Source organism: Amaranthus tricolor, chromosome 13, assembly GCF_026212465.1.
Source record: "Amaranthus tricolor cultivar Red isolate AtriRed21 chromosome 13, ASM2621246v1, whole genome shotgun sequence".
Lineage (NCBI taxonomy): Eukaryota > Viridiplantae > Streptophyta > Magnoliopsida > Caryophyllales > Amaranthaceae > Amaranthus > Amaranthus tricolor.
In genome coordinates this window covers 10,955,682-10,978,354 of record NC_080059.1, presented here as the reverse complement: position 1 = coordinate 10,978,354, position 22,673 = coordinate 10,955,682, and the positions used below count along the sequence as shown (strand labels likewise).

Genomic DNA, 22,673 nt, shown 5'->3' with positions numbered 1-22,673 from the left:
TCTCTTCATTTATTACTATATCTCCAGATTTTCCTTAAAACTAACTTTCCCTTTACTATACTTTTTTAGAGGGACATTTAAGTACTTTAGCTACCAACTCACTTACTCTTACCGATTACTATCTTAGTCTTGATGAGTTGGTATTACCTTAAAATGGCATAAAGATTAAGAAAGCGGTGAGAGCATTGAAATTGTGTGCATAGTATTATATGTAGAAAAAAAATATGCAGATGAAGATTGAAAAAAAATAATGGATAAATTTCTATAAAAAAAAAAGTTTCGTAAGGTAAAGGGATGAACGAAAATAAAAAGTGTAGTATTTGAATAAGATTAGGCACACTTAAACACTTATTGAAAAATAGTGTGATCACGGTGGATTTTGTGGAATCCAATAATAATCTTGCATTACCCTTTAACAAAAGGAAAGTCAAGGAAATTTGTCCTTTATAAGTCGAAAGGAGGGGCTAAGCCCATAAGATGAGCATTGCAACATTTCTCCCATTCCTATGGCTTATTAATAGCTCGATTTGGAGGCTTTAGTTCTTAAGGAATTCTTATTAGATCTAAGGATACCTTATGTGTATTGATCCACCTATGTGAATGTGGCGGTCTTAGGTTGCCTGCTATAGTAAACTAAGAACTTAGCAGTCATAAAAATCAAGGTGCATGCATAGGTTCGAATAATTAACATGCACATTATAACTCAATGAATATTTCACCTATTTAAGCAAGGTACATCTTGTGGGGTCTCAAGATATATTTTTAAAAAACATGACTTAATTCATTTGATTGATCAAGGGTGTTTTAGGGTTCAAGACTAGTTTCGCTCTTAAAGCAGTTGATTTTTTTCGTCTCACTTTATTAAACATTGAGTTTAAGACTTGGTTCACTTTAATGCCATTAACCTAACCCTATTCTTACTTGGATAAAAATATGCTAACCTTTTATAAAAAAATATTTTTAGGAGTTTTTGGATTTTATGAATACAATTTTTAGATGATTTTTAATTAAAAAGGAGTTGCTATTGAAAGATAATAGGAAAAAAAATCAAAATATGGGATAGCAACCACTCTCGTGACTCGTGAGATATGAGATCCCTTCTCCTTGTATTGGCTTTTGATCAAAACTTGGCTGTGTGGTGTTCAGGCGAGGTGCAACAATTCTGTCCATTGAGCTTTTGCATGTTTTGATCTTTCATCCAACGTCGTAATTATCTTCAAAATTAGAGGGTTTGATTATGTATGTATTAATCCTCTTGATTCTACTTTAAGTATATGCTTTTAAGGCCCTCCTTACTCATGACCTAAAAAAAAGGTCATCTTACTATTTCACAATTTTTCTCTCTCCTAAAATTTCATCTTTCAACCTAATTTTATTAACAATGACCTCTTTTAAAAGGTCATCATCCTCTTTTTCTTACTTTTTTTCTACCCCACCATAATTTCTCTCCCTTAATTTATCTAACATTTATCTTTATTTTTTTATAATAATATTTTCATGTACAAAGATAATATAATTTTTTATTTGATTAAAATACATCTACTATTTTATAATTAAAAAAAATTATTCTTTCAATAAAAATAATATTTTTTAATAAATATAAATATAAATATAATTTTTAATAAATATTTTTTAATATTTAAGAACAAAATATGTATAAATAAAATTATGTCAAAAAATATCAATATGGGTCTCATTTTATAGATCTCGAAAAAATATGACCGTTGGTATAATTTTTTTTTTAAATTTATTTAAATACGAAAATAGCCGTTAAAGGCAAAAAACGGGTATATTTTTGCACCCAATGACATGCAGCCACCTGGCCTGCTGATTGACGCGCGTCAGGGGCATCACAGGCATGCAGGGGTCATATTTGCAATGATCAATCAGGAGCCGACACGTGGTAAAAAATTTTTTTAAAAAAATGGGATAACCGTTCACCAAAAGTGAGAGGTTAAATAAGAATAATATTCCTTTCATGGTGGGTCCATGTGTTTGATGGTTATTCAAGAGGTGTTTAATATATGGTTCATCTAATTGCTAGGAATGCCCAATAAAAAAAAGTCTAATTAAACTCTATTAAATTTTGAGTAAAAGTTTATTTTTTATCTTTAATCGAAGTCTAAAGTGATAACTGGTAACTCATTTAAACTCTGAATTGTGAATACACACTACGTATAAGAGTGAGTGTTAGGATAAGAAAAGTTTTCAAGGTATGTGGTACCTATAATACTTTTGACAATCGCATTCTCAATGAAACAATCTTTCGTCATATAGTAGCTCACTAATTCCAACTATAAAATACACACTTTTTCCTTAACAAAACACAAAGTGTTTTCTACATATTACATAATCCAATTTCCAACAAAACGAGATATTGAAGATGAAATGGAAGAGAGAGGAAAAAAAAAAAAATTTGCCTACAAAAATCTTTCCACTTCAATTTGGAGAGTTTCGGTGATTAACAAAATTAAGGAAATTAATTCGTTCAAATCTTTTTTTTTTTGAATCGTTTCCCTCCAAATTTATTATTTAAAAAACAACAATACATCTTTTCAATTTCCTCTTTATTTTCCTTTAAATCTTTGATTCCAAATGCTGTTTAATTTTCTTGCTCTCTTCTGAGTAGCGAAAGATTAAATGAGACTTATGTGGATGTTTCTCTTGCATTCCAGAACTCGAACATGTAACATGCACCTTCTGTCATATCATTACACACAGTTTTAAAGCAAATTTATATTTTGATAATTTATTATAAAAAACATTATGAGTATGGAAACTATAATAAGAAAAAGAATGCAATTTTGACTTACTATTATTTTTTCAATGTTTTGTTTCAAAAACATCTGTAGTTGCTCGCAGTTAGAAATGCCTTTGTCATCTATTTGACCATCAATAATTATAAATAACATCACCTGGGACCAACAAACAAAATATATTTTCATACTTATCACTTATGGAAGGAAAAAAAAACACTTTAAAGGGCGAATTTAAGGATAAGTTAGAAATATCAGTTAAAATTACTTAAATTTAGAGAAAAAAAATACTACAGAGTAAATTAACTTGGTAGAGTAATTTTCTTTTATTTAACCCATTAATTTGTAGTTAAAGCTTCCATAACTCAGCCTTCTTTGTTAATTATTAAAATTTTTTAAAAAAGACTACACTTTCATTTGTCATTAATTATGATTCATGTAATAGTAGTTATATTAATTTTACATATCTTTAAACGAACGGTGCAACCACCTATATGACGCACAAGTTGATAACCCAAACTTTAGTGCTCCTTTGAACCATGAGGCACATAATCTAGGTTTTTTTCACTTTCTTCCTAACGATTAACACAAATTGTTGTGAGAGATGACCTCTCTGTCAAATGCATTAAAAATATAGCCTTTTTTAGCCAATTGATACAAACTGAAGAGAAAATAAAAAATATAGATTTTTGTTTTGAGGTAGTCTCTTTGAGAAACAGTCTCTCACAAGAGTAGCTAATTGATTAAAGAGTCGACTTAGGTGGCTATTTTTATGGGCCTTACACTTAGCTCTAGGATAGTTCTTTGCATTGCTAGTTTCCTAAGTTTGTATTATTCACAGTTAATCAAAACTTGATATTATTGTAGGAAAATAAACAAAAGGTTCTATTATTCTTGATAATTTTTCCTCTTTCAAGAAAAAGGTGAGAAAAGACTGATAAAAAAAATAGTAAATAGATGATAACATGTGTGCTATGTGCTTTGAAATTCCCTTTTTTTTCTTAATTTTTTATTAAGTTTATTGGGTGATTTTCATTTGGATGCCCAATTCTATTAGAATGAAATATCTAAATGTAATTGGTTATCACAAATTGTCACTGTTTTGACATAAAAGTGATTATTATGACCTTAAAGTGACCAAATTCAATTTAAAGTATATAACTTCAAATGAATTAACTATAACCTTTTTAAATTGGTCAATTTTGACTTTAAATTAATCAATTATACTATTAGAGCAGACAACTTTAACTTGTTAAATAACAAGTTTTAAAATGATCAATTATAACCTTAAATTGAACAATTTAAAGCTTGTAGTGCTGAATTATAATCCATCGCCTATATATTGTCCAAGTATAACTTACAATCTTAAAGGAGTTCATTAAAACCTTAAAGAGATCGATAATAATCTTAAAGTAGTTAATTTTGACTTTCAAGCAATAAATCATAAATAATCTGTTACAACTTTCAAAAACATCAATATGTTGATCATAATCTTAAATTGATCAATTAAGTGATTGTGTATTGTAAAAAATAAACCGACAGATTTGACTACTGTAATGTTGTTTTATTATAGATTTAGAAAAGTAAATAATAGAAAACATTTTTTTTTTTTTCCAAAAAGCTTGTACTCAGGATCTCTATGGAAGGGGGCCCTAAATATAGTTAAAGCATGAAACATATAAAATTTATATACAAAATTACCTCTGCATATTTACTATCTGATTCATTGTTTTCTGGACTTCCTCTGCCGCGTATATCAGAAGTGAGATTTGTTTCAACCAATCTACTTGCCTCTGTAAAAGTCTTTTTGCTAAAAATGTTTAATGCTCACCACAAGTCTTTTAGATTTTACAAATACTCCACAATTTAATAAGTATTCATATTTTTCTTGAATATAATTAATTAAAGCAAATACTTTTTATAATTAAATATTTTACTCACAATAGAGCAACTATGAGTCCAATATTCTTCAAAGTCCAATATTATTCCTATTGCATCTGCAATCAAACAACATTTTATAAAAGAAATCGATTAATAGAGAATTTTTTTTAATTAATATTCTCATAGAATTGAAATATTTTATTTGCTTTGTCCTTTTAATTTGTATTATTTTATGTTTAGATAGCTTATCTAATTAACCTATGCTATAAGGACATAGGTTAAGTGTCATTAATTGTCTCATTTGAACAACGTTATTTAAAAATGAGATAATTAATATCCTTAACCTATTCACTTTGGCATAGTTTAGATAAATCGTTTTTTAATTTGGAAAAAGAGCCTATTAGACTCTTTTAATTACTTCTACATTACATATCCCAATTCTCCTTCACAATAATGCACAAAATTCAATCTTCCTACTTATTTATTATCAATTTTCTACATTTCATTAAACAGCTACTCTCTTGAGAGACTGTCTTTTTGAGAAATGTATCTCAAAGCTTAATCCATTAAAGATTAATGGCTTCTTACGTATCTATAACTATAATGTGTACTTATATTATTCTTAATGCTTACTTCCGTATTCTTAATGCCTACTTTTAATATCGTAAATGTCTATTTATATAATTTTTAATTCTTACTTACAATATTTTAAAATATATAATATGCTGACCCTGTTAGAAATACTGAAATAATAGAATTATAACCTTCAGCTTCCAATTCATAAGCCAGAAGATCCTTTCCATGTGTGGCCACTGCTACTTCATCCAGATCACCAAGAATTTTTTTATGATTGCTCTCCACTCTGATCTTTTGTTTCCCAAAAAAACATTACAAGTTAGTACGAAGGAAATTCATATGGGATTCGAGTTGCACAATAAAATTTAAATATGTGACAATTTTTCAAGTCACATCCAAGCTTCAACTACCTTAACATTCATTTGGTTATCACTTGTAAATGGTAGGAATGGTATGAAAAATTAGCCTAATTTTAATAGGATTGTCATGTTTATTTATGTTCAATAATTTCATTTTGTTCATAAAAATTAATTTTAATAGATATTAGGAAAAATTGTTATAAATAATCTAATCTAATTTCATTTACCCGCCAATAATCTCACCTTTTGAAAATTTTTTAATAATTTAACTTTTGCTTTCAGTTTGTTGCCAATGGACCTTAAAAAAATAACTTGCTATATCAGGTTATCTCTCATCTTCTTCTTCTTTACAATAATCCTAACTTATTTTCCATTACCTACCAATAATCTCACCTTTTGAATTTTTTGTTTAATAATTCAATCTTTATTTTTATTCTGTTGCCAATAAACCCTTCAAAAAACTAGAAACTCAATTTTTCTTTGGCACTAGATTATAATAATCCAACATATCTCATCCATAATTTCATGTATCTTAAGTCTCTTTTAATTTCAGTCTCTTTAAATTTCTTTAACACATTTTCTATTCAATTATTATCAAAAAATATACAATTTTTAAAATACTCAATTTTTCTTTGCCATTGATTTAAAGAGATACTACACTTTGAAAGGAAGTGAAAAAACATACGATTATTATTAATTTTTTATAGTTATATTTATTATAAAATTTTAACGTGTAAATTTCAACTTCATAAAGATAATACATAACGGGTCGGCGGGGACCCGACTCAATGTATTTTGTGGCCCATGACCCAACCTAGTTAAGGCGGATCGGGTACCTGACCCTGATTATATTATTTTTAAAAAAAATTGACCTGCCATTTAGGATGTGGGTCAGCGGGCCAAGTAGGGTCAAGCGGCATGTATATATAGACAATTACTATTTATACAATGATCAACTCTATAAGCTTGAGAAAAAATAACAATTTTATTTAGCTTTTTGAAGGGTCTATTGGAAACAAATTGAAAACAAAAGTTGAAATATTTAAAAAAATTCTAAAAGTGGGATTATTCTCAACTAATGGGAAGTAAATTGTATTATTATAAAGAAGGAAGAAGATGAGAGGTAACATAATATAGCAAGTCATTTTTTGTAGCGTCCATTGAAAACAAACCAAAAGCAAAGGTTGAACTATTAAAAAAATTTCAAAAGGTGGGATTATTGACAGGTAATTGAAAATAAATTAAATTATTCACAACAATTTTTCCTAGATACTATTATGAAAAAAATAATCAAACTTTTATTATCATGTGAGTGATGATAAATACTCCGTCTCTCCCGATACATTTGAAGCAAAGAGAAATTGTGGAATTTATAAAAAATTGTTGATAAATAAAGAGAGAAAACAAATTGTGTTGATGAAATTAAAAAATAATTAAAATATATGAATGAGATTAAAAAAAAATGATGGGCAATTGTTTAAAAATAAAAATAATACAAAATAAATAGAACGGACCAAAATTACAATTGATGCAAAATGAATAAGATAAAAAGTGTATGATACAAATTTACACTACAAATCATCTCATTCCCACTAATTAATACCGATAATTAAGCGAACAGCAAAATTCACCGTCAAAGTCACAATCGCATGAAACTAGATCTATTATCCCAATGAACTGAAAATTGGATGTATTGCCCAATTGAGACAAGATGAAAAAAAAACTTAAACCCACTTCATAAAATCAATAATTTTATATTAATACCCAAGATTTGTAATTTGAAATAAAATAATAAATTAAAAAATTAAAAAATTAAAAAAAAATTACCTTAAGGCCAAGAAAGGTATGTTGAGTAGGAATTAAATGAGCATGAGCAGACAACAAGAGCTTAAAACCAAGTAAGATGTTATGAACAAAATGGTTTTCCTTAGATTGAGAAGGATTTGGCTTAAAATTAGAATGATTAATAGGACATGAATTTGAAGATTGATTGAAGAAAGGAGAGCATCTCAGATAAGATGGTAAGTCAATGGTGGGTGCTGCTTTCATATAATAATTATTCTTTGTTTCTGAGCTTATTTGATCAAAGCATAGATTGAATACCAAGGGAAATGGTTGGAATTGTTTTCTATATATTGATTTGATTGATTGATTGAATTCCAAGAGAAATGGAAGATTGATTGATTTAAGAAAGGAGAGCATCTCTGATAAGATGGTATGTCAATGGAAGGAGGATTTAGTTGTGTTTGGGTAAAATGAGGTAGTATATATTGAGGGTACTACAGCAATTAGTGAATGATTATTTGTCTTTATGCTTTGATTAAATATTTTTGAGAAAAGTCAGCACTGTAAGATACTTTTTTTTTCTTTGTGTTGTTAAATGAGCAGATTAAATCAATTCAATTAACCAAATAATAATAATTTCATAGTGAGACACAATAAAGTAAAGATGCGAAAAAATAAAACACATTAGATATTTTTAAGTGGAAATCCGATGAGAATCACAGGACTGTAAGTGGTAACAAACTCTTTTAACTATTCACTAATAAATTATTGGGTATAACTAAAATGCTCTCTAGCCAATGCTAAAGGCAGGACAAACACCAAACAATCCTAAAATATCACTCCAAGTAGTAAAATAATAATTGGGAAAATTAGGGCTTAATATAAATCATCCACATGCACAAAATGATAATACAACTATTAGATATGTAGATTAAATAGGCTAGAACACCAAATTAAATTTAACGCAAAACAAAGTACAAATAACCTTCAATCAAGATGGTTCAATGAGAATTGAGAACCAATATTCTTGGTAGCCCCTCCGTTTCCTCTTTTTGTGCCTAAGAAAGAAGGTCGTAAATGTTGCTTCTTTTTTTACTTTGTTTCCTTTTTTAATTTCTTACATTGTATTTATTTTTCAAGTAAAATATTAGTCCATGAACTAATTAAAAGCCCATATTAAAAATATTAAATGGGCTCTTTCTCTAAGTGGAAGGAAATAACCCAATATATATTGAGGTATGTAAATGTATCTTAGGAAAGAAAATAATACAAGATGTTCTAATTACCTAAACTAAGAGATTACAATATATCATAAAATATACAAAATATATACTAAAAACAAATAATATCTCAATCTATTATTCTAATACAAGCCTTAACTGAAGCAGGAGATTGACGAACATTGAGACTATCTCAAAACTCTTAAAAAAGAATCCATGTAAGACCTTTGGTAAATATATCAGCAATTTGATACTTAGATGGAACACAAAAAGCGTGAGGCTTGCCATAATGATATATAATACTGATGTTGTTATGATAAACTAAAGCAGCTTTTATGATCGGGCATTGAAGTTCAAGCAAAAGGTTACAAAGCTAGCAAGATTTGGCTACAACAGTAGCAACTCCTTTATATTCAACTTTAGCACTAAAATGTGACAAAAAGTGGCTTGTCTTTCGAAAGACCATAGTAATAGGTTATCACCAAGAAAAATACAATAGAGGTGGATCAACATGTAAGAGGACAGCTACCACAAGCAACATTAGTTTATACTACTAGATATGTGGTTGGAGACGTATATAAAGCAAACCATGATGAATAGTACTTTTGACGTATCGCTAAATACGTAGAGAGCATGTGTAATAGGAGCGACAATCTCGATACATAATTAACATTTAATAATAATGTTTAATACAAGAATATTGCGGAAGTCTCAAAATGCCGAACTCTTAAAAACTTTAAATCATAAAAACTAAAACTGTTTAAAACAAAAGTAAATATTACATCTGATAAGAAATATTATTTGCTAAAAAATGGAAAAAATACATCATCATCATCTAGTCATCAATAAAGATATAAAAAGCAGCTAAGTTCTCGATAAATAGTAATTACTGCAGCATGGATCGGAATCTGAACTAAATCCTGCAAAATGCTACCATCCATGATACGGATGACAGCGCGATTGAATCGGTCAGTGCTTAACGCCGAGCATAACTTCCTATCCAGCTCAAAATACGAAAATTATATGCTACATTTACAAAATAATAATTTAAACATGAACTTATAATTAATTAATATCACCGTCTACTTTTACCATATTCTTTTTCTGTTCCATACTTTTAAATCATTAAGATACCATTCTCAATCCTGACAGAAGTACGTTATTGCCACTTATACAATTCGGTAATCTTAACACTTAAGTAAGTTCATTTGGTTAATACTCATAACCGTACCATGCATCATAGCATCAACACTAATTAAGTTTATCACTGATCGACAAGCACATCAATAGTCTCCAGATTAATATTTTCCACAAGTAGCTACTAAAATCTATCCCTCTTTAAATAAATTCTCAAAATCAACATTTTCAACTTTACAATAAATAAAACTTTATTCTCTTCAAAAAAAAATAAATATTTTAATTAAAATTGAAGTTAAAATTGCATCATTTGGATAAGTTTCCAAAATTCTACAAGTTCACCAAAAATCAATATTTCAAGTTTAGAAAAATAAGTAAACTTATTAGGTTTGCAAAAATCAACATTCTAGTTGTAAAACAAATAAAACCTATAATTTCACAAAAATCAATATTTCTAGTTTAAAAAAAAGTCAAACTTATAATTTTCACAAAAGTCAATATTTCTAATTATAAAACAAGTAAAACTTGTAAATTCACAAAATCAATATATCACACATAGTTTGAGCGACAAGTTTACTTAAAATACTTTTACATCATTTTACATAAATTTTGGTCAAATAGTTAGCAAAAAAAAATAATTTGTACTAAATAGTGATTAAAAGTTACTTTTATTATGAAATCTCATGTATTCAAGAAAAACACTTCAATATTTAATAACTTATAAAAATTTCTCAAAAATATCTTTTTAAATTGTTATCTTATTATTATCATAAAAATAGTTGTAATAATGTAAACTAGTAAATCAAACTCTTTTTTTTATTATATGATAATGGTGGAATGGCCTATGAGTGTTTTGGGCCCTTTTCACATAAAAAGAATGACTTAATATTATTTATCATACTAAATCCTAGATTTAAATAATTAACATGACCAATTACAAAAATAAAAACTTTACGCAATAGCATGGGAATTCACTATAACTTTAAGGATAAACTTAAATCTCAAAATAAAGTATACTGACAATATTCTTAATATAATCATACTTAGTAAAATACATTCATAAAATAACTTACTACCTTATAAACTAGTTTGAAGGCTAACATAAACATATTAATAAAAATTCTAACATAAAAAAAATAATAACATTCCTAATGTAACACTTAACTCATAAACATACTAGCACTAGTTTATAACGTAAATCATAGTTAATATCACTAGAATATAATTTTGCACCCAACTTCCTAAACTTGTTTAAAGATTATTAAATTAACATACTAAAAATACTTTTAGCATACACATACTTAATATAATCTTGATCATAATTTCATTAAACTAATTTCCTATTAAAAACATATCAACATATTTCATACTTTGCATATTATAAAGTAATTATAATGTAAAATTCCACAAAAAGAGTAGGGTAAGAAGTTATACCATACTAACACCAAGGATTAGTACTTAGTACTAATTAGGAAAATAATAAGAAATAAGACCCTCCAAGATAGATGATAATGCTTCAAAGATAATTAATCCAAACTCCCAAAATAATGATGATCTTCTAAGCTCCCAAAATAATTAAATCGAAACTCCAAAAATAATAATACATTAAGTACCCAAAGTAATAACCCAATAATGCTCCATAATGATGATGATTTAGCTAAATAAAGAATATTCTAAGCTCCATCTTCTTGAATTTCTTCAACTAATAATAAAGGTATTAAGGTAGTAAGATTTAAATGAAGTGAAAATATAAGAAAGAATGTTAGAAAGATTTGATGATGGTGTTGTAAGTGATCTCATGACTAAGGGGGTTTTTTTTATAATAGGTTTGGGTAACTTTTTAGTTTATTAGATTGTATGAAAAAGTATTTTAGGAGTATAGAAGAAGGTTAACTTGTGTAAGTGATTTAGAGTGTGTAAGCGAATGTGTAAGAGTTAGAGTGTGTAAGTGATTATGTATGAGTTTGGAGTGTAGAAGAAGGATAGCTTGTGTAAGTGACGAACATCATGAGTTATTATAGAAAGGATTTTGGTTCATCAATTTTTTTTTTCTAGTATGTACAAGTAAATATACTTTAAAATAATGGGTAAATTTGATAATGAAAATATGTAATTTACTTAGAAAATATTGCCTAAACTATACTTAAAGTTAATAATAAAAATACGACTCATTTTTATATATAAAATAATTAAATCAAAGTTATAAGGTTAAAATAATAAGTAGTAATGTTAGTTCAAGGAAGAAAGTTAAAACGTAACGTTTTACAAAACCGTGAATATAATAATAAAATTTTACTTTTCGTACTATAAAATAATAAAATAATATTTTAGTGTTTATAAAAAGATTTTGAACAAAATAATATTCTTTTTAAGTTTAATATTTGAAAGAAATTACAAAATCGGAAAAAGGTTTAGAAATTAAAGATGGTTTGAAATAGATAACCAAAGGATTAGGGATTTGAATTGAAAATTCGGAATAATTAATCAGAAGATTATGATTAAGAATTTTGAGTCTGTTACAACATGCGTGTGAGACTCCATTGGATTATGCTTAAAAAGAAAAATTTATTAAACAACATAGAAAATATCAAGTCTGTTTAAGGTAAGATATTGTAGAGCACTAACAAGACTAAGATAAAGTGATGGATCATTATACAACATGATTGGAGTAAGCATTGAGTTTGAATTTTGGTGTCTACTCGAGTTCAACAATTACATGATGAATTACCAGTCCGAGTAAGAATCTCATAAGAATATTTGGGCTATGACAAGAATAAATCGCCAGAATGTTTAGTAACAATAATGCCTAAGAAATAACATAAAGGAACTAGATCCTTAATTGAAAATTCTGAACTTAACCCTTGAATAATATTTTGTATATATAAATGAAGTTAAGCAGTATTTTACCCAAGCTTATAAATAAACAAAGAATTATCACAAGTACAATGAGTGAAGCTAATCTTATACATGCTAGAAGCAAAATGACTATACCATGCACTAAGAACTTGCTTCAGAACATACAATGATTAGTTGGGTATACATAAATAGGAAAAAAGATGAGGATCATAGAAGCCCATAGGTTGATGCATGTAGACTATTTCATCAAGATGCCGAAGGAAAGCATTCTTGATATCAAGTTGGTGAATATGCCAAGCTTTAGAGAGAACTAAGCTAAGAACAATGCAAATGGTCACCGGCTAGCTTGGCTTGATCACTGGGCTTAAAGTATATTTAAAATCAATACCAACCCGTTAACCTGCACCATCACCAATAAGACAAGCTTTGTGTCGCTTAAATGAACCGTCAGAATACTCTTTATGTCGAAAAATCCAATTTGATCTAAGCATTGCGACATTAGGTAATCGAGCGACTAACTCCCATGTCTGATTTTCAATATATAAGAACATTGTATTTCTCAGTCATACCATTTTTAATAATCTTAATTTTTATTCTTCGGATATATAGTGAGTCCATTTTGAATTGTTTTTTATTTTAATAATTTTAGCTTTTTTAGTTGCATTGTTTCCAATTTTTGTTTTTATTTTTTTTTCTTCCTTTTTATAATTACCACATTGGTTATTGACATTGTCAATAAAATAAACTCAATTAAAAGTTTAAGATATTGGTTGAAGTCAAAGGATATGTTATAGACAATACTTCATCAAACCCTCTCACACAAATGCCCTTTAAGCTATTTTGGTAATCGATACTAAATGTTGGAAATGTGAATAATTTGTAGTGTAAATTTTCATAACATTTATCATGTCATTTTCATGGTAATGAAAGTTTGATCATAAAAAAAAAAAAATTCTTCATAATTTTTCATTACCACCTAATCCTGCATGTTTAAATAATTATAATGCATTGGAATGAATTTTGTGAAAAAAATAACATTGTTGAAAGAGTATAACCATGACCATTGAACTTGCCAAGAGACATACAAATCAAAATAACACTAACTTTTATTACTATTTTTACCATTTAGTACCAATTAGTAAATAGATGGTAAATATAAATGCAACACTTACTTTTTTTATACTAGCATTTAGGCATTGTGAGCGTTAATTTTCAAGTATTTTTCACTTTGGTCGGTGTTGGTGATTTGTACTATTGTACAAAATATGATGTTTTTATGGGTGTTGAGTGATTATTCTTGTAAATGGGTGAGTAGAGCTAATAAAGTTTCGTCTAAGCAGCAACTCAAATCTAATTAAATCGTAGTTTTACTATTTGATCTAGTTTACGATGAAGCGGTCTAGCTTGATTTTTTTTTCAAAAAAAAATATGGTTTTCAACTTGATTTCGATTTTTTGTCAGATCTAAAATCATACAAAAATCAGACCAGACTAAACCGGAATCATTCAAGTGATCTTGCTTCTTGACTCATCGCGTACGAAGACGGAAGACACCCCATTTGTGCCCACTGGTCGATCATAGAAAAAGCGAGGAAACAAGTTTAGAGCTAGCCACGACTCAGTGTATGTACCTCAACACACGACTCGACGTAGGTAATTAAAGCCACATTGAATGCAGCACAGTGATCAGTAAGTGACAATTTGGATTGGTAGTTATTTCATGACCTTTTAAGTTTAGTAATCAATTATTGACATTAATAATTAATTAAAATCACATGCTTAAACAAAAATAAATTGTACAATATAAAGGTGCCATTACAGGATCCAGCATCCCTCGGTTTGACGGGTAATCCTCGTTACCTACTACATATATATTTAATTGGCAATTTGCAAGAATATCATCACATTATAGTATATAGTTCCTTCATTCTGAAATACTTGCTACAAAAGGGTATTTGATTGTATTTATAGTTTAAACTTATTTTATATATTACGAAAAATGTGTAAGAAAAATATAGTCAAGTGGGATTTTATTTAAATTATCTAATTGCATATTTCCACAATATTAAATTTTTATAATTTTTAAATGTGTATAGTTCAATATATAAATAATCAAAATAACACATTAGATTGCGTAAAACGTCAATTGTAACATGTATAGTGAAACGGAGGAAAGTAGGAACACAAATACTTCTACCACCATTTCTTCCTAGTTAATACTACTCACTAATAAATTATTCATTAGTGGAAAAAACCTCATTTGTTGCGTGTCATTTGTTGCGGTTTTCCTTAGACGCAGCATTAAATAGCAAAAAAAAAAAGAAAAAAATATATATAGCACAAAGCTGCGGGCTACCTGATGCTCGCAGCAAATAAGTATTATTTGCTGCGGTTTTATTAAGCCCACAACAAATAAGTGCTTATTTGTTGCGGGCTTACTAAAACCGCAGCAAGTAATGCTTATTTGCTGCGGTTTTTTCTAGCCCGCCGCAAATAGTCAGTTCAAAATATATAAAAACCGCGTTTTGACGTTTAATTGCTTGAAACCCTCAAATAACTTTCTTCAAAAACCCACGACGACGACTGTCTTCTTCTTCAAGCTCTTCGATTTCAAAAAATTTCTTCAAAAACCCACAAAAAATCTCTTCAAGTTTTTCAAACCATACGACTGATCTACTGTGTTTTCTCTTCATTTCGTTCATCATCTTTCAAACCCCACGACTTTGTTTAAGTTCTTTAAGTTCCTGTATTGTTGAAATTTATTGCTTTAATATCCACCCATTGCACAAATTTCCTTCTCCATCTTTGTTTAAGTTCTTCAACCCACCATTGTTGCTTTTCAATTCCTTCAAAAGCCACGAAATTAATTAGGGCTAGTCTTGTTCTTTTTCAAGTCATTGTGTTTTAATAAGGATTTAGTCTTTTTTATACTAATTTTGATTTTGTTTTTCATTGTAGGTTACATAATCTTACTGTAGACATAAAATTATCATATCTCATTACCAAGGTATGTATTTTATATTTGAATGTGAATAATTTACTTATGTATGTACTTGAATATTTGAATGTGAATAATTTTAATTAATTAGGGTTTTTAGGGTAGATTGAATGTGAATAATTTACTTATGTATATATGTAGTTGTATATTTGAATGTGAATAATTACTTATGCATGTGGTATCAATGGTTCAATGGGTAATTGTTCTTGTAAACGACATCATGTAAGATTATAATCATGTAATTTAATTATCAATCTTTATTTCGTGATGATAATTTTTGCTGGTATTAAACCTGGTTTGCTTTATTATCTGTGAGAAGTAGAAATTTGGATGTAGGATAGTAGCTTTTGCTTATCGAAAATCGGCTAAGAAACTGAAGAGATTTAAAGAACCTCGGAATGAAATGAGATTTATATACATTACTTATAAAATACAAGAAGATATCTTTTAGCTAATGAACAATTCTTTTAGCTTTAATCAGGTTCAAAAGGTTTGTTGCTTTTGTGTCATTATTTTTATGTTTATAAAGATTTAAGATTGAACGCGATGTTTGTGAATGATCAAGTTCCCAACTCTTATGATTGTACTTCTAGAATATTATGTAGAATGTGTGAAAAGAGGAGATTACATGGAAGTTATAGACTATAGTGCTGACATCAAGGAGCAAATTTAGAAATTAAAGTTGCTTATGTCAATTTGTGTTTTAATATAATTGGTCAGATTCTCACTAGCCTTGTAATGAGCCCTCCAAAGGTATTTCCCATTTCATTTTAACTGTATAATGAGGATTTTCCTTGGTGATTGATTGTTGATAATGTATTATTCTTTTTCTATTTTTAGGATTAAGTTGGTATTATAAAGTACTTCTAGGATGTTATAATTAATTATGTTTTTAGATGAGTTTAATGCTTATTTGTGTTTCGTTGGATTTGCAGATTGATAATTTGCCATGTCGATGTGTATTCGAAGGACAAAAATTCTCAACTCGAATCCACTATTCACTTTCGCAAGCTGCTTTCTATATGAAACATGTAGGATTGAATCTCAAAAACCGAGAGCTTTTGATGTGTGACAAACATGTAGGATGTGTGACACTCTTTTTAGAATCAAGTATTCGTTATTTTTGTGACTAGAGTAAGTTTAAAATTAATTGTGTCAAATTTAAAAGCACCTTTTGATTTATTAGGACTTTAATTTGTATATGTACATATTATTATATTATATATACAATCGAGAGTTTACAAAGAGATTATTGGTGTTAATGCAACATATTAATTAATTATTGACATTAATAATTAATTAAAATCACATGCTTAAACAAAAATAAATTGTACAATATAAAGGTGCCATTACAGGATCCAGCATCTCTCGGCCTGACGGGTAATCCTCGTTACCTACTACATATATATTTAATTGGCAATTTGCAAGACTATCATCACATTATAGTATATACTTCTTTTATTCTGAAATACTTGCTATAAAAGGGTATTTGATTGTATTTATAGTTCAAACTTATTTTATATATTACGAAAAATGTGTAAAAAAAATATAGTCAAGTGAGATTTTATTTAAATTATCTAATTGCATATTTCCATAATATTAAATTTTTATAATTTTTAAATGTGTATAGTTCAATATATAAATAATCAAAATAACACATTAAATTGCGTAAAAAGTCAAATGTAACATGTATAGTGAAACGGAGGAAAGTAGGAACACAAATACTTCTACCACCATTTCTTCCTAGTTAATACTACTCACTAATAGATTAATAAAATATACTAATGAAGAAACAACTTGAAACACGTGTCACACTGTCATTAAAAGTTTTCCCGCCTTTTTTCTATTATTGACAGGAAAACTTTTGATATTTGACTCGATATTTAGGGAAAAATAACTCACCAAAACATGTAATATTTGTTGATTGACTATAACTATATGTAATGATCTATTAAAATACTATATTTCCTTATACAAAACAAAAAAAATAATATACATGTAAATCTTTATCTTAACGTAGATAATCAATCATCATCATATAATGAATAAGCTAACTATTTGGTTGTTTTTCAACTAAATCCTCCCTCCTATCTATCATAGTTGAAGACCTTTTAAATTTTATTTGTCTCAATTATCATAGTTGAAGACATTTATAATATCATAACAAATATAAAGATTTAATAATTAAGTTTATGTTGTAAATGAATTAATTTTATAAAATAATATCATTATTCATATCAGTAAATATTTATAGCATCCGTGTTTTATACGGAAATCTATCTAGTTATTGAATACAACTAAAACGTTGTCTAGCTAATACTAGAGACAACACAAACGCCAAATAATCCTAAAACATCACTAAATAGTAGTCAACTATTAAGTGGAAAAATTAGAAAAATTAAGGCTTTAATGTAAATCACCCACGTACACAAGACGACAATGCAACTATTAGATATGTCGATCGAATAGGCAGAAACAAATCAAAATTTAACGCAAAAAAAATACAATTAGCCTTCCATCAAGATTGTTCAATGAGAATCAAAATCCTTCGTTGCCCCTTACTGTTTCTCTGCCGCTCTCTATTCTATGTTTCCTCTTTTTTGTACCTAAGAAAGAAGGTCACAAATGCTACTTCTTTATTTTTTTTTTACTTTGTTTCTCTTTTTTTATTTCTTACATGTTTTTATTTTCAAGTAAAATATTAAAAGCTAGTCTCTTGAGAGACCGTATTTTAGAGAGACGTATCTCAAACACAATCCATTAAAGATTAATATCTACTTACCATATTCTCAATGCTGACTTACCATATCCTTAATGCTTACTTACCGTATCCTTAATGCCTACTTTCAATATCTTAACTGTCTACTTACAATATTCTTAATGCCTATTTACAATATATTAAAAAATATATAATGGACCGATCTATTTAAAAATGATTTCTCAAAGAGACCCTCTCTCGCAAGAATTTGTAAAATATTACTCTATTGACTAATTAAAAGCCAGAGGGAATAACCCAACATATATTAAGGTATGTAAGTGTATCTTAGAAAAGGAAATAATACAACATATTCTAATTACCTAATCTAAGAGATTATAATATATCAAAATATATACAAAATATAAATTAAAAATGAATAATATCTCAATATATTATTCTATTCTAATTCACTCCTTAGCTGAAGCGGGAAATTGACGAATGTTGAGACTATCTCAAAAGCCTTGAAAAAGAATGAATGAAAGACCATTGGTAAACATATCAGCAATTTGGTATTCGGATGGAACACGAAGGGCATGTACATGGACATGGACTTTGGTGACTTTCTTTCGTACAAACTGAATATCCATCTTAATATGCTTTGTTTGTTGATGTCGTACAAGGTTACCAGAAAGATATATAGTACTGACATTGTTAAAATAAACTAAAGTAGAATTTATGATCGGGCAATGAAGTTTAAGCAAAAGGTTACGTAGCCAACAAGATTCATCTACAGCATTAGTAACTCCTTTACATTCAACTTTAGCACTTGAATGTGAAAAAGTTAATTGTCTTTCAGAGGACCATGCTAATAGGTTATCACCAAGAAAAACACTATAGTCAGAGGTGGATCAACATGTAATAGAACAACCACCTCAATCGGCATCAGTTTATGCTACTAGAGATATGACTGGAGACGTATATAGAAGCATACCATGATAAATAGTACTTCTGACGTATCGCAAAATATGTTGGAGAGCACGCATGTGAGGCTTATAAATAAACAAAGAATTAAGACAAGTACTATGAGCGAAGCTAATCTTATACACGCAAGAAGCAAAACGACTATACCATGCACTAAGAACTTGCTTGAGACCATACAATGATTAGTTGGGTATGCATACATAGGAAGAATGATGAGGATCTCGGAAGCCCATAGGTTGATGCATGTAGACTATTTCATCGAGATGTTGAAAGAAAGCATTCTTGATATCGAGTTGATGAATATGCCAGGCTTTAGAGAGAGCTAAACTAAGTACAATGCAAATGGTTGCTAGCTAGCCTGGCTTGACCACTAGACTAAAAGTATATCTACAATCAATACCAACCCGTTAACCTACACCATCACCTATAAGACAAGCTTTGTATCGCTTAAAAGAACCATTAGTATTCTTTATGTCAAAAAATCTAATTGATCTAAGCACTGTGACATTAGGTAATCGAGAGACTAAATTCCACATCCGATTTTCAATAAGAGCTTGTTATTTCTCAGTCACATTATTTTCAATAACCTTAATTTTTATTCGCATGTTGAACTATTTTTCATTTTAATAATTTAAACTTTTTGGGTTGCATTGTTTCGGATTTATGTGATAACCATTTTAAGTTTAGTAATCAATTATTGAGATTAACAATTAAAATCACATGCTTAAACAAAAATAAATTGTGCAACTATCATCCCTTGGCTTGATAGGTAATAATCCTCGTTACCTACTACATATATTTAACTTACAAGTTGCAAGTATGAACGCAAATACTTTTAGCAACATTTCATCCTACTTCCTAATAATATTTAAAAGGCAATTAGTAGAGTAATAATGTCAAAGTCTCCCATTAAGTGTTTATTTTTAAAAAAAAAGTACCTACCACCTGGGTCCTACCATGCATTATTTGTTTTGTCTGTTACATACTAGGAAAGGTTATTTTGCTTTTTCAATTTTTTTAATGTATAAAATAATAAAAAAAAAAATCGAATCTCTATGTGTTTCAAAAAACTATATACATTAAAATTTTATAGATTAGGAATCTAATAAAATTCATATGGATAAATTTAAATTTTTATATATTTAAAAAAAATTTATTTTTAAATTTTTTTATATGAAAATATTTCAGTTGGAGAGTAATAATCACTTTTCAAAAAGTTCTCTTATCTAGCTCTTCTTCTTCCCTCAATCTAGTGATTAAAATAGTACTCTCTCTTACTCTTTTCTATTCTTTTTACTTGTCCTATTTAGCTTTGGCACATTTATCAATGTGTTTTTTCAATCTTAAATGTCACTAATTGTGCTTGATAAAAAAATTATAAAAAGCTTTTGGGAATAAGAAAAAAATTTTCATTAAACCTGAAAAAAAAATTATAAAAAGTTGATATTAATAAAATTTACAACAAGACGAATTAAACAAGATCCCACATGATTATGTTATAACTTATAGATTAAGAACAAATCACATAATAAGAGCGATTGATGAATAGTGTTGAAAAATCAAATGGGACAAATAAAGCGAATAGGAGCGAGTAATAAGTATTTACTAATATTATCCCATTTGATTTTGATATATTTGTCAAGGTACTATTTCAATTCAGGATATATGTAATTGTGTTTAAGTAAAATTTATAACAAATTGATATTAATAAAATTTACATTAAAGCAAATTAAAAAATCTCATTTGACTATTTTTTAACTTATAGATTAAGAATAAAACACAAATTAAGAGTTTAATAAATATTGTTCAAAAAATAAATAAGACAATAATAGCAAATATGATGGAATAATATAAGTACTTAACTATCATATTGGAATCATTATTTCTTATGGTTCCCTTTATTGTTTAATATTTATCTTTAATTTAAATAGGACAATAAAAAAGAATAGGACAAAATAATAAATTATAGATACAACAATTAAAATCACATTCTTAAACAAAAATAAATAGTACAAAACAAAGGTGCAATAGAAAGGAGCATCACTCGGCTTGACAAGTTATCCTCGCTACCTATTACATATTTTATCTTGCAAGTTGCGACGCATTATGGTATGATGACAAATACTTACTAGTAAAAGTATTTAAAAGGCAACCATGCGAGTATTAAACTTGTCTCACATTAAAAAAATTTCAAGTGGGTAACGAAAATAATTAATGAATATTTTTTTATTTATTTGTTTGATAAGGATAATAATGAAATGGTTATTATAGAGTATTGAAATCTGTTACTTTGAAACTCTTTATGAACTAGTAGAAATAAAAGCTTATCGTCTCCCTTAATTGAAAAAGCTCATGAATATTCTTTTGACAACAATAAATAGAAGGATTTGCGTCCATTAATTATCTAAACCAAATAATTTTTTTAAGTAACACAATTAGTTTCCTTTTCACCATGACTCTCTTTTTGTCTTTCTTTCCCTTTCCACCAAAATAAATATACCAAAAAACCCTTAATATTTAAATTTCTCGTTTCTAGCATGCATTATTGACTCTTGTATGTTTGATATTTCATCCCTTCCACCTATTTAGCATCGTTTATTATTTTTTTTACGCATTTTATATCTTTTATTTTTAACAATAATTCTATATATGAGTGTTTGTCGTTTATTGTCAATCCCAAATCTAGATAAAAGAGGATAGCAAGCAGTGATTTGATGATAACCAACTTAATAAAACTTAGTCACACCCTATAAAAAAAACAAAAATTAATTCTCATGGAGGCACTACTCAGTCATGTGTTGCACTTCTCGAGCCTAGGTGTAGTGATTCATGATATACTACACTTTATTATTGTTTAGAGCCAAATTTTTGCATTTGTTTATCTTATTTAGCCTTTCTATTAGGTTAATTTTATACTTTCTTCGTTATTAAATATTTGTAATATTTTTTTTTTTCACGCAGTTTAATGTACTAATTTAATTCTTAGTATCTCTAATTATATATAAAAAATAATTATAAAAATTTAATATTATTAATGTTTGCATTGAGACGAATTAAACAAGATCTTATTTGATTATGTTTTAACTTATAAATTAAATATTAATCACAAATTAAGAAAAATGAGTGAACAGTGTAAATAATTCGGTTCGAGAAAGTAATATTGTTAGTGTTAATACGTGCAACTTCATATACTCCATTATGTTCTTTATTGCGAGGTAATTTGAACAAAGTAAAGTAATTAAATTAGCTTTCATGAATTCGATCCGTTATCTACACGAAGGCATGGGCTGAGATTAAGATAAAGCTTCCTACCAAAAAGTATTGAATTTTAGCAAGAGGAGATTGAAAGGAGATTAACCGTGGACCGATAATGGTGGGTGTGAGAGTAGAATATCTATGTTAAAAAAGAAGGTTTTGTTTATGAGAA

The 22,673-nt window shown here is 28.0% G+C and overlaps 1 protein-coding gene across 2 annotated transcripts; it reads right to left on the bottom strand.

Moving 5' to 3' along the window:
- Positions 1-2,250: 2,250 nt before the first annotated feature.
- On the bottom strand, positions 2,251-7,861 carry LOC130797807 (uncharacterized). 2 transcript variants are annotated; one of them, XM_057660575.1, is made up of 6 exons: positions 7,400-7,861; positions 5,402-5,504; positions 4,698-4,753; positions 4,458-4,559; positions 2,814-2,915; positions 2,251-2,697 (listed from the first exon to the last, which is right to left on the bottom strand). In XM_057660575.1, the coding sequence occupies exons 1-6, from the start codon at positions 7,772-7,774 to the stop codon at positions 2,578-2,580; spliced, it is 858 nt and encodes a 285-aa protein (XP_057516558.1). In that variant the 5' UTR covers positions 7,775-7,861; the 3' UTR covers positions 2,251-2,577. The 2 variants fall into 2 exon arrangements, with proteins under 2 accessions (XP_057516558.1, XP_057516557.1); XM_057660574.1 differs by having other exon boundaries at positions 2,251-2,700; positions 7,400-7,851.
- Positions 7,862-22,673: the final 14,812 nt, after the last annotated feature.